Source organism: Eupeodes corollae, chromosome 1 (assembly GCF_945859685.1).
Source record: "Eupeodes corollae chromosome 1, idEupCoro1.1, whole genome shotgun sequence".
Taxonomy (NCBI): domain Eukaryota; kingdom Metazoa; phylum Arthropoda; class Insecta; order Diptera; family Syrphidae; genus Eupeodes; species Eupeodes corollae.
In genome coordinates this window covers 242,209,536-242,222,979 of record NC_079147.1, presented here as the reverse complement: position 1 = coordinate 242,222,979, position 13,444 = coordinate 242,209,536, and the positions used below count along the sequence as shown (strand labels likewise).

Here is a 13,444-nt window from a genome sequence, read left to right as displayed (position 1 = left end):
ATTTTTGGTCCGTCAAATTTTAGAGAGTGCAGATAAAGTTCTCTCAAAGAGAGGAAAAAAGTATAGAACGGTTTCTTAGTGGAAATTGCCTGCAACTCAATCAATGGATAGCAAACCGAACGGAATGAAAGATAATTTACGTATCGTTTTATGACATTTTGACAACCCAACAATTTCTGCCCAAAAGAAATGTCTTGGGCAGAACTTATCTCACAAGCGCTCTCTTCTGCCCAAAACTTCCAAATTTGTGCAATGTGGAACAGTATTTGAGCAACAATTTATTGTTGACAATAAGCAGTTTTGATCAACAGTTCTGTCAACAAAAAGTAGTCTTCATCAAAAATTTTATATTTGAGAAATATCTATCACTCAATTGTTTCAGCTTTGTCTACATAGATTTGTGTTTTGAAAAACATAGAAGTGAAAGCCAAGACCGTTTAACTTTTCTTTTTTGATTTACAGAGATCAGAGATAGAAATTCCCATGTTGCTGGTAAAAGGCAAGGAGTTTTTTAATATTTAATTTTTTGAAGTTTAATGTAGTTATGTTGCTGATGTCTATTTTAGCAACTTAATGAGGCTCACCTCAACATCTAAAACTCAAAATTAACACTAATAAATAATACAAACTCTGTTCGAAGTTTACTTCTGGGTGTACATAACTTGGTAAGGCAAAACTTAAAGTTGCTTGCAACTAAACTGTTCAGTTTCTACCAGAGTTTAAAGTAGTGACTGAATAAAGTCTGGTTCAATAATTTGTTGTGCTGAAAATATTTCATATTGTTTTGTTCGTGTAGCTTGGTATTTGTTTAAAATCGAAAAACAATGCATTTTATAATCGGTGCTTTATAAACAGATTTAATGGCAATAAAGTTAAATAGCTACTCTAAAGTACATTACCATGTACTTACATAATGCAAAAAATTAGAGCGAGTATTTGGAGATACCCGAAAGTGTGAGATCGTACACCAATGGTTTTTGTACTTTAAAAATAATAATAACTAATGATAATGTAGTAAAACACATTCGGGAAAGTATCTCACTAATGTAAGAAGTATATGTACCTCACAATCAAAGAAGAAAATGTTCTACTAATAATCTTGAATTTTACATTTCTCAAATTTCCTATGGTATTGAAAAGAATATCTTCTTCATTTTTGTCTTTTTTCTTTACCTCATAAACATTAATTTTATATGTAGCATCCTTTTTTTTCTAAAAATCAAATGCAAATACACCTTAGAATAAATTACGACTTGATGACTTTGAGCAGAAATTTAAGAGTCTTTATTTCCAGTGAAAGTAATTACCTGAATTGAATTGAACAATTTGTATCCTACTGTAGTTATTACTTTTTTGATAATAACTATACAAGTTGTATGATTTTGAAATGTAATTCCATAAAATAAAACAAATTGTATAGCTAACGAATTCATCTGTTAGTTGTGACCTCCACCTTAAGTTCGAAAACAAACCAAATACCAAATTCTTTGAACACACCTCAAATTTCAGTTCAGTGTGAAAAGTGACAAAATGTACTAAAAGTCTACATCATGGCGGAAGATCTCTTTCCGTTTCCTTTTTTGAGAACGCTGCCAAAATGAAAGCTAAGGGACAGGTAAATTTCCCCAAAAAAATGTCTTATTTATGTGAAAAATAATTAAATAACACAATAAACAAACTTAAATTAGTTCATAAATTGTTTTCTAGTTAATTTATCGTGAAATGATTAGTGTTTTATTAAGAATTCCGGCGAAAATAATGTGCCACTGCCATGTGTTATGGTTATCTGTCAAAATTGCATCTAACAAAAAATACAAGTTGGATTTTAAAACCTTCAAAAAATAATAATTAATTTCAAGAAACAAACATTAAAACTAAAATTTGTTACTTGTGGACCAATTTAAAACTAATTTTTGTTTCTAACCTTGTGTCATGTGTGCGATTCTAAACAAAATACAATTTTCCATTTCAGTTGAAAGAATACGAAGTCATCGGGCGCAAATTGCCCACAGAGAAGGAGCCCCAGACTCCTCTCTACAAGATGAGAATCTTCGCCCCAGACAACATTGTGGCCAAGTCACGTTTCTGGTATTTCTTGCGTCAATTGAAGAAGTTCAAGAAGACCACCGGTGAAATTGTCTCCCTCAAGCAGGTGTACGAAACTTCGCCAATTAAAATCAAGAACTTTGGCATCTGGTTGCGTTATGACTCGCGTTCCGGCACACACAACATGTACCGTGAATACCGTGATCTGACTGTCGGTGGAGCCGTCACTCAGTGTTACCGTGATATGGGTGCACGTCATCGTGCTCGTGCCCATTCAATCCAGATCATCAAGGTTGAGGCTATTGCTGCCAGCAAAACTCGCCGAGTGCACGTCAAGCAATTCCACAACTCCAAGATAAAGTTCCCATTGGTACAGAGGGTACACCACAAGGGCAACAGGAAGCTCTTCTCGTTCAGGAAGCCCAGGACATACTTCTTGTAGAAAGTTACATTGGAGTTTTGTTTTTTATAAGAAATTTTTGATGATAGCTGTAAACTGAAGAAACATACAAAAAAATAACTAGGAAAATAAAATCACATTTTTATTTTCCCAAATTAATTGTTTTTTCCATTTGGCCTAATATTGTGCTGCATCAACTTTCTTTCAGAATATTAGCTCAGTTCTAGGGTAAGTAAAACTGACAATAGGTCTGTAAGTGTTGGAGGACAAATAAGCTGATGGAGAAGCGGTCTCAAACATCAAGGAGAACAGCACTTTCCCTGGGATATCAACGTAAGGAGGTAATCGAAATTATCGTTTTGTATAGGAAGTTAACGTTTTTCTAGTTTTGAACTCAAACACTACAATGTTTTGAGGATATGGAGGGGATTTGAAGAGGTGGGTACAAATCGTTGGTTTCCATGCGCTTTAAATGACCAAGACATCTCAGACGTTGGACTTTACTCCTGGCTAGGTTAACGTCACTGTACAGCTCGTATTCCATTATTCTCCTCCATAAGTCGTCGGAACGAAGGTCGTATGGTGAACTTTTCTCTCGAAACCACCAGAGATCCTTTCATTCGCGTCAATGTTTCTGCACCGTTTAACAGGACAATTTTTTTTACATTTTAATTTATTGAATCATAAAAAATGTACATGTATACATTTGGCTTAATTCTAACATAAATAATATTTAACAATAACTTTAATTTGTTGGCACAAAGGGGGCCTAACTTTATACATTGGTAAATTATAAAAATTAACATGTGAAATCGATGGCTAAAAAAAGAGTGTCATTTTCCAGGTTCATCTCGGGATGTTCAATCCCGGTTGTCCTGATGGAGCTTGGTTGGGTGTGGCTGCGTTCAGCCGCGGTAGTATGCTGGCCTGGAGCAGCACAGAAGGAGACTTCGTCGTCAGTGGAGAGTTTGTCCAAGATACCCATACCACAAAGGTATCTCGAGTCCGGGTGTCGTTCCTGATTGGTCATCCTTCTCATTAATTGCTTAGGGTGGCTGGCGACTTTGGTGATTATTTGTCCTGCTGCCTGTGCAAGAAACTGATCGAGTGGCTTGATTTCAGAAGCTTCATAGACTTCGATTGCTATGGTGCTTCTCGGGAAACTGATCAATTATGTTTTCTTCTTCGAGAGAAGATGAAAACATGATTGAATGGCTTTTGTTATCACAGCATTAGAGTGTGGGTGGAGCAGTAGCTCATTCAAATGTATTCCCAGGTATTTAGTGTTCTTCTTGGCTTTAATACTTGATCCATCCGGAAACGTCAGAACAAGCGTTCGGGCCAATGCCGCCCATCTACAGCGGCTAATTTTGGTGACGGGTCTCCAGAAGCACACCAATTCCGATTTGGAGGTGTTTATCCTTATTCCCCACTTCTGGTAGTACTCGTAGAGTCTGCTTATGTGTGCTTCTAGTCTTCGAGTTGCGATCGTAGGAAACATGGAGGACGAATAGGTGAGTGAGTTATCCGCAAACAGCAGGAACAATCCGTTGGCACCTTTACGTCTTTAATAGTTGACTTGCAACTGTCAATTTCTACGAAGAAGTTTCTGAAAGAAAGAAAAGAAAATTTGTATTATTGGCTGCGGGAGAAAAATTCGGAGCTTATGAATGAGGGCCTCAATCCATACGCTGTGGAAAGCTTTCTCGACATCCAGAAAGCATCCAACTGTGGCTATTGAGAGAGGCGGTGATGTCGAAATGATACTTTAGAAGTGAATGGATCGTTGAGTGAGCTTTTCGGGATCCAAACTGCATGTCGGGGATGATGTTTTTTTTTTTTGCAGAATTTCTTCAACCTCCTTAATATGACTTTTTCCAGAATTTTGCTGAAGAACAGGACAGGGATGGTGAGTGTCTTTGGTTACCCCAGAGATAACTTTGCTACTCAAATGCTTTTTTATCCAAAAGAAACGGCGGTTAAAAAGAATAATTCTTTTCTTAATCTCGCCGTTGATGTTATTTTCCGTGTTCATAGCGGAATCGCTAAACCCATTTTTTTCGCCTCTGCCCATGCTCTCAAAAGCCCCATTGAAATCGCGCATTTCTTTTTAATTTAAATATAGTCTAAAAATGTATCTTGGATGTTTGAATTATCTTTTCTCAAGACTGATGAAAGCACCTTTTTGATTTAACTTGAACGACTTGGGTAGATGTACTCCTTTTTTGAAATTTGGTTTTGATCAATTTCTATAACAAATTTGAAATTTACAATGGCTTAGAGACATTAAGTAGGAATATGAAAATTTTTGAATGTACATATATTTCGGCTCAGACTTTTGAGAAAGTGTTGTTTAGTTGAACCCTGCATTATCTTGAATCAAATTTTCAAGGTCGCCCATACTCAGCTTAAGAAGTTTCAAGTCGAACAAAAAAGAAGCCTATTAGAAGTCAGATGAATTTTGTATTTATGTTGACTCATTCACTATTATATGACCATCAAAGACATATTTTATTACTCATCGATAAAAACATAAATCTTACATGTACCGTTGATTCGACTTGAAATATGTACAACAAATAATTATAGAAGAATAAAAATCGTCATAAGAGATATGAAATATAGGGTGGAATCCTTTGCCGATTTAAGTGAAAAAGATTTTAATATTCAAAATCTTTTCGTTAAAACAATGAACCGGTAAAATAAAATTTTGTTTGAAATATAAGAAGATAGGTATTGTACGTATTTTTCAAGCTGATTATGAAGTTAATCTAAAAATAATTACATGTTTAATGCAACAACAGATGACTTTATGATTTTTAATCCTATAGTACAATCATCGGGCGAGGCTTAAATAGGGTAGGGCTTAAATACTTTACAAATTAAAAGTTAAAATATTTTTTAAAAGGAAACTGACAAAAATTGTTTTTAATTGAAGGTCTGAAAGATAACGGCTTATTTATTTAAATTAGCAAAGTAATAGCCTCACAGAATTCGTTAACATTTCATATGCACGGGTAATTGTCAACAAAATTGATTTAAATTCAATTTATGAATTCACTATACGGCCAAACAAGTTGATATTTAAGTAATTAAATCATCCTATTCAACTATTGAAAGGAGTTCATAATTAGTCCTACAGTTTGGAATACGCATACAATTGATACGAGGCAAAAGGTGCAAATATTAAATATTTTAGTTTATTAATTTAATTACAAAAACAAAACATACATTTATAAGAACGTTCGCTCCCAAGACTCCACACATCAATAAGTTTTATTTTGTGCTGATAAGACTAGAACATCGTACCAGGTTTTGCACCAGTTCTAGTTTGGATTTATGACATACATATGTACATATATAATTTGATGCCAAGACCTGACAAGCGAATTCAAGAATTGGCCGAACTAATGTTATAGATATTTGTTTTATAACGAAAATTGTTTCGATTCCCTCTTAATCTAATCAAGAATTCAATTGAATTTATTAGTTTTTGACATTGGGGTTTTTAATTGCTATATTAAGATTTGTATTTTTTTATTTTATTTATTTATCTACAAGCTTAAAGCTAACAGATTTGATCTTAAAAATTTAAGTATTACAATATTATATTAAAAAGTAAACAATAAGAGTAAAATGGGCTTAAACAAATCCCTAGAATTACTTTATTCAATAAATTGACAAAATTAATTGAATTGCCTTATAGATCTACAAATCGGCTCAATATTACCGTAGCTTCTTCTGTGAAAAGATTCAAACAGAAATTTTCTACCACGCAAAGCTCTTGACGGAACATAAATTGGTACAATTAAAAGCAAAGATGGATAACGTACGTGATAAAATAAAATATCCCTTACATGCATTATACCATGAATTTTTCTTCTTGATTCAAGAGACTTAATACCTACAAAAAGACATCTTGCTTTATAATCTGGGATAGAAGTCCACTTCATCTTATAAAATATGAATCTAATAAATCGCCTCTGAACCTTTTCTAAACTATAAGACCAGGTCTTAAAACCCGGATTCCAAATGACATCTGCATATTCCAATATAGTACTCTCTGAAATCAACACAATTACGTTTTATAAATCCTACAGTTGAGTTAGCTCTTCCAATTACATACTAATCCATGTGACTTTTAAAGGAATAATTTTTGTCCAATATAACACCTAAATCTTTTATGTTTTCGTCGATCGTCTAGTCAAAGCTAATGTGGATATAGGCTTTATAGAAGGAGATAGCATTGCATTTTTTTATATTTAATTCGGAGACATGGTTAAGATCGTCCTGTAGCAGCTTGCAATCATGGAGGACATTGATTTTTAAGAAGAGTTTCAAATCATCAGCTTAAAAGAGGTATTGAGAATATTTTATCATTGTAGTTATATCATTTATAAAAATATTAAAGAGGAGCGGACCCAAATGACTTCCTTAATGAAAACCTGAGCTGCATTGAATAGATCTCGAAAAAGTGTTATTTATTATGACTTTTTGAGATCTTCCCATTAGATAAGATGACAGCCAATAAAGAAGAAGAGTAGAATGTAAACCATAAAGTTTTAATTTGTGCATTAAAGTGGAATGATCCACCGAATCAAAAACTTTACTGAAATCGGTATATATCGCATCTACTTGATTCTTAATTTCAAACGAATTTAACACATAATTTGAGAAAAGAGCTAAATTAGTTGTTGTGGAACGACCGGAAACAAGCCATGTTGTCGGTCAGAAATATGCTCTCGGGTTATGAATTCCAATTTATTTTTTACCAGGATCTCAAACAATTTATGGATGGCAGACAACTTGGAAATACCACGATAGTTCTCAATTTTATTTTTAGGTCCAGATTTATGAATTGGCACAAGATAAGATATTTTCTATTCACTTAGAAATATACTCTGAGATAGAGATTGATTAAATGTGCAATACAAAGGATAGCATAGGGAATCCCATTAATGCATCGTGAAAATTTTAATTTTCCATCGAATAACACACCAAGGACAGACATTTCATTAACAAGTGATAAATGATATACTCAACATCTAATTAAATGAAAGAACAGAAAGTTTTCTCGTAAAGCTCGTAATTTTACATTTATCAGCGTTAAGAAACAGACAGTTACGAAAACACCAATAAAAAAAACGAGTTAAAATTACACTGCATTTTTTTCACAATCACGAAAACTTGAAACAGTTTCGAAACTTTACTTAATAAATGATTTAATAAATCAAAGGAATGTATTTTTTAGAAGCATAGAAATTTAATTATTCTAAACTATTGTAACTGGCTACTTTGAAAGTGAATTTTGTTCAGCGATGAAGCTTACTTTTAGAAAAAGATAAAAAAAACTGCAATTTTTGTTATGATAACCCTCAAGAAACACCGTTACACCTCAAAGGAACTAACTATTTGGTGTGCCTTGTGGGCTATTGAAATAAGTGGAGTGTAATTCTTTTAAAACGATGCTTAACAGAACGTACAATCAATGGTGATTGCTATAAAGCCATGATTACTAACCTTTTCGGTTATCAATTGAACCATAAAGTGGCAAAATCTGTGGTTTCAACAAAACGGCCCAACATGTCCGACTAGCCCAAAACGATTGATACGATACGGCCAAACGGTGAAAAAAATAAAAATGCATAAATTAGGTGGCGCAACAGCCCGTAAACAACATGGTTCTAGTGACTTGCAACTCTCAACCATTCCTTTGTGCGAGTAATTGCAGGGATGGAGGGAACCTAGAGTTTACATGCCGGATCCGAACAGCTAGATTAAGAAAGCACTTTTCATGACAAGAATTACTCTTGGAGAATTTGTCAATTCCTCGCAAGAGGCATTATTCGTGAGGTGTTACAGGCAGAGATTGAACCCAAGATCTCTCGCATGACAGTCCAACGCTCTTTTACGGATTAGTGGAACTGCCAATCTTTGCCTGCACTTTCAAAATACTCGTCCTTCGAATAGAACGCCCCGAAAATTTAATTTTTGTTCGTAGACATAGCTCTTGCAATGTGACCTCAAACGAGTTTTATCACGAAATAGTCAATTTTGTTCATTCGAGCCCCGTTGTGTAGGAATTCGTTGGAATAGCAATGCAGGTAAGAAGATTTGACTGTTCTATATAAGCCGTTACAGCGTCGTCGAACACCCGAAACTTCTCCATCTGGGAAGGGGCAACGTTGAACGACACAGGACCACTATAAACGATAATCAGCCGTATAAGGGCGACTGCTGTAAGACAGTCGTTTTGTCAGAGCGAAGGCTCCTCCGGCCCTGGTCAGAGCACCATTTATATGTCTGTCAAAATATAAATACTGATCTAACCAGATATCGAGGTACTTCACTACACTTTTGCTCGCCAATGGCTGCCAGTGAAGATCAACGATGGCCATCTTGCGCCAATTCTTGACCCTAGCCAACGGAGTCCGGAACAGAATTGTCTCCGACTTCTGGACATTTATTTTCAGTTTCTAGTCTTCGCAAAATTGTTGAATCTTGTCGAAATCACGATGCAAGAGAATTCTAATTACTTCAAACTTTCGGGCCGTTCTGTACGTAATTAGATCGTCTGTGTACGCAATTGCCTTTGTAAGACTACCTATCAGATCACTGGTGTACAGTCCAACGCACTAACCATCATACCACATCCATATTAGACTACGTCCCTTCCAGCCATGGTGGAAAAGCAGAAAATTATGTTTCAAAGAAAGTAAATCTCTTGTCAATTAAAAAAAATCACCTTTGTTTTATAAGCCAGTTACAGATATCATTGGTTTTCATCATATATAAATATAGTTTCGAAATTTAAAAGTAATTAAAACTTGTGATGATTGGTGTCAAAGTAAAGTTAATTAGTTATTGAATTTGTTTGCTAAAAAATACTTTATTTAACTTAGAATTTTTGTTTAATTACATTTGTCTATTTTATGATGAACTCGTTTTCAATTAACAGCAGATTTTCGAGTTCATAATTCGAAACAAAATTGTTCCACTGAAACCGTTCCCTTTTCTATATATTTCAATCTGTCAGTTTTAATTTTAAAGATCAAATCTAAAAACCGATATTTTCAATGATAGATATAACCAAACTGTCAAAAATAAAGTTTAACCTATATTTTCAATTGTAACCAATCTGTCAAAAATAGCCAGTCAGATGCTAGAAACTTGCGTTACTTTTAAGTCCGTTAAGTCGTCTGAATCTGCTCAACGAAGAAAACCAATGATATGTATAACAGGCCCCTTATTCCATTTCAATGTTTTATACCTCTAAAAAACACCCTCTACAAAGTCTCCGTGTAACTGCAGCATAAACAAAATCTAAGCAAACACACCTAATCAAATCATTCAGCTCTATTTTCAAAACATGAATTCAAGAGCACCCTGCACTTTTTCTTCTCAGCTGTCATTTTTTAACTATTTTGGTCAGAAAATTCGACACTGTTTTGTTTTAAAGGCGAAGTTTTGGCCTGGTTTTCTGGTGTGGCAGTGGCTCAGTGCGTGAAAGTCCAAAGAATTTTTTCCTTAAAAAAACCTTATCCCTCATTAAAATTTTCTCAATAATATCTAAATACTTAAAGTAATTTGTAATTTGTTAGGTAACGTCAAAGTGCATAACAAATTGAAAAACAAATTAAAGATGGAATGTACCACAAGATTCCATATTTTTCATCATAATGAGGTTTATTAGTAAACATGTAGCTTTTGCTATGTAGGTACATATTTGTAATGCAAAAAGGTATTTGAAGAAAAAAAATCTAAAGTTAAAAAAGTCCCCCCCAAGAAGAAGAATTAGGTCTTTCCCATTATAATATTGTTGGGATCGAATAATGCGTTGTTCAGAAGACACAGTCTGAAATTCCTGAAATTTTAGTCTGATTTTTGAGAAAAGATACGTCTCTTGACCAAGTAAGGAGAAGGGAAAAGACATTGGAATCAAAGGCGTTTCGATATTGAGTACCGAGAGAAATGAATAGTGAAGAAAATCGCTTACGAAGTTTCAGTGGTTGGCCAACGAACGCCCCCATTGATCCGGAACGCCTGGCTAGAGGAGGCTTCTATGCTACGGGTAATCTTCTAGAAACCGAATGTCATTGGTGTCGGAAAAGAATATCTGATTGGCAATATGGAGACCAGGTATAATTACGATGTTTTAGTGAAATTTGCATTTGGTTTATGTTTTATTGGGATTGTCTATTTTTTAGATTATGGCAAGACATCGAAGATTGTTTCCACTTTGTATGTTCATAATAAATCCAGCTGAGTCTGGAAATATTCCTTTGATCAATGGGACAGCAACAAACGCAAATGATTCGGGAAACGTTAGCAGTGCACCTGAAGAAATCGATTTGAAGAATGAAATGCATCGTTTGGCGACCTTCAAAAATTGGCCTGTAAGTATTAATAAGTCCAAGTTATTCTGATAAAAACCCTAATATAACTAAGTTTATGACAGTTTGTGTGGATATGATACCTACTTAAAAAAGTATGTCAACAGAATTGGGTTTTATGTAAATTTCTCTCGATGTCAAATTCAAAGTTACTTCGCATAACCCAATAATTTTATCCTTCGAGTTTATTTTTGTTTTAAGTTCTCATTTCGTCATCGAATATTATGATTCATGAATCAATGACATTTCTTTGGGTATGAGAAAATAGATTCTCTGTCATTCACTCATCACTGTAGTTTTCATTGTTTATAGTTGACCATGGTCGTCTGCTTATTTTTTAGCCTTCATGGATGAGCACATAACATTTATAAGGGCTCTTGCTTTTTTGCTACTTATAGCTTTAAAAATATGCCCTCTTATTTCTTTCATTATTTTAATCTCTTTTGTTTCAATAAATTTGAATAGCTCTTGTTTTTGTTTTTTTAATTTATCTCTTAAAAATAAGTTAATTATTGGTTTTCACTTACTTTTAGAATCCAAACATCTCACCGCAGTCCTTAGTTAAAGCTGGATTTTACTATCTTAATCAATCGGACCAAGTTAAATGTGCCTGGTGCAAGGGAGTCATTGCTAAATGGGAAAAGAACGATAACGCATTCGAAGAGCATCAAAGATTCTTCCCAGACTGTCCTCGAGTTCAACTTGGTCCATTGATTGAAATCGCTAGCGATGGTATTCGTGATTTAGGAATACAACAAATTTTACCACCTAAAAAGGCAAAATATTCAAGTTTGGATGCCCGAATGCGTACCTATGCCAATTGGCCAATTCCTGATATACAAAAACCTGAAGCACTATCCCAAGCTGGTTTCTATTATCAAGATATTGATGATCAAGTTCGTTGTTTCCATTGCAATGGGGGTTTGCGTTCATGGCAAAAGGAAGACGATCCTTGGTTTGACCATGCCAAATGGTTTCCTAACTGTCAATTTGTTAAATTGGTTATGAGTCCACAGTATGTGACTCAAGTGCAGGAACTTGCTCGACAAATGTCACAAAACAATGTTTGTGAAACATCACAGGAACCAATATTACCAGAGAGACCCATGACTTTGGATGAAGCAATGTGTACGCAACCTGTCCTTCAGGCTCTCGAAATGGGCTTGAATGCTGCGTGTATCCGTAATGCTACTCAGAGACAATTGGAGAGCTCTGGAAGACCTTATGAAACCAATGAAGAACTGGTGAAAGCTGTTCTTGGGGACCAATTCGATGAGGATGACGAAGCGGAGGATTATAATAATCGCATGACTCAGCAATTGTCTCGTCTAATAAATTCTTTCTTCGGAGAAGTTAGAACAGAGACTCGTCCTGATGCAACCAGTCAAGTGACTCCATCAGTTGAAAGGGAACAAAGCAATCACATTCCACCTTCTTCAAGCTCTTCACTTTCGATCAATCAGCCTCCATCTGCACCTGAGTGCATCCCTTCCTCCTCACATCAAGCTTCTGTTGATGTATCCGAAACTCTTAGACCTGCAGCACCTTCTATCCCTGGTCCAAGTAAATGGACCTCCGAGAACCAATCGCAATCAAAATTATCTGAATCTAGTAACGAAAAGAATCTTTCTTTGGAAGAGGAAAATAGAAAACTTAAAGACGCTCGGCTCTGTAAAGTTTGCATGGACGAAGAAGTTGGTGTGGTATTTCTACCTTGTGGACATCTTGGTAAGCATCACAATCACTTAAGAATGTTGTTGAAATTCATTAAATATATTTCTTTTGTTTATAAACAGTAACTTGTGTTCAGTGTGCTCCCGGAGTTAGCCAGTGTCCACTCTGCAGAACTGCGATCAAAGGATTTGTTCGAACTTTCTTATCATGAAGAATTTTCAATATTATTTCATTTCAAGTATATTGTTAGGTATTATTAAGTTTGCTCTTCTATTATTTCTAACCGCATGCTGTTATTAAAAACAAAACAAAACAAAAATATCGAAAAACAAAACACAACCAATCAATAAAATATCTTCGAATGGCTTTAAAATGAAATAGTAATATATTAACTATAATGTTCCTACCTTTTTCTTCTCGAACATGGTTTATTGTAGATTATTTTTTAATTGCAAGTAGGATTTATATAAAATTGTAAATATAAAAAAAAACGAAAAAAAAACAAATTTATTCTGTTGTTTAGTGGTTGTAAATTTATTAGCCTTCCATACATTTATTTATATATATTTCCTTACTAAAAATAATATAAATAATGTATGTCTTTGCCTATTATAAATTTTATCTGTTCCACTATGATGTATGTTGTGATGCATAATATTTATTTAAAAACAAAGGTTTTTTCTTGTTTATTTAAAGAATAAAGGTATATGAATGTCATGCAAACACACAATGTAGTCTTTTTAATGTCAATGACTTTTTTGGGAACCTGTAAAAGGAGCAATGTTTTTACGTCATTTTAAATAAGTTAAGTGTATCAATTGCTTAAAAATGAAAAAAAAGGAACACATGAACAACAATTCTCTCACCGTCGTTTCCTACTGAATAGAATCGCAACTGATATAATTTTCTTGTAAAGACCAAAAAAGAACAG

General features: G+C 34.4%; 2 protein-coding genes across 2 annotated transcripts; both read left to right on the top strand.

The window, feature by feature from the left end:
* Window positions 1–1,486: 1,486 nt before the first annotated feature.
* LOC129942073 (60S ribosomal protein L18a) lies at window positions 1,487–2,601 on the top strand. The gene is made up of 2 exons (XM_056050872.1): window positions 1,487–1,615; window positions 1,973–2,601. The coding sequence occupies exons 1-2, from the start codon at window positions 1,598–1,600 to the stop codon at window positions 2,486–2,488; spliced, it is 534 nt and encodes a 177-aa protein (XP_055906847.1). The 5' UTR covers window positions 1,487–1,597; the 3' UTR covers window positions 2,489–2,601.
* A 7,276-nt stretch (window positions 2,602–9,877) lies between these two features.
* On the top strand, window positions 9,878–13,243 carry LOC129940413 (death-associated inhibitor of apoptosis 2). Its single transcript, XM_056048732.1, has 4 exons — window positions 9,878–10,585; window positions 10,654–10,842; window positions 11,373–12,567; window positions 12,636–13,243. Exons 1-4 carry the CDS (start codon window positions 10,418–10,420, stop codon window positions 12,722–12,724), a joined length of 1,641 nt encoding a protein of 546 aa, XP_055904707.1. The 5' UTR covers window positions 9,878–10,417; the 3' UTR covers window positions 12,725–13,243.
* Window positions 13,244–13,444: the final 201 nt, after the last annotated feature.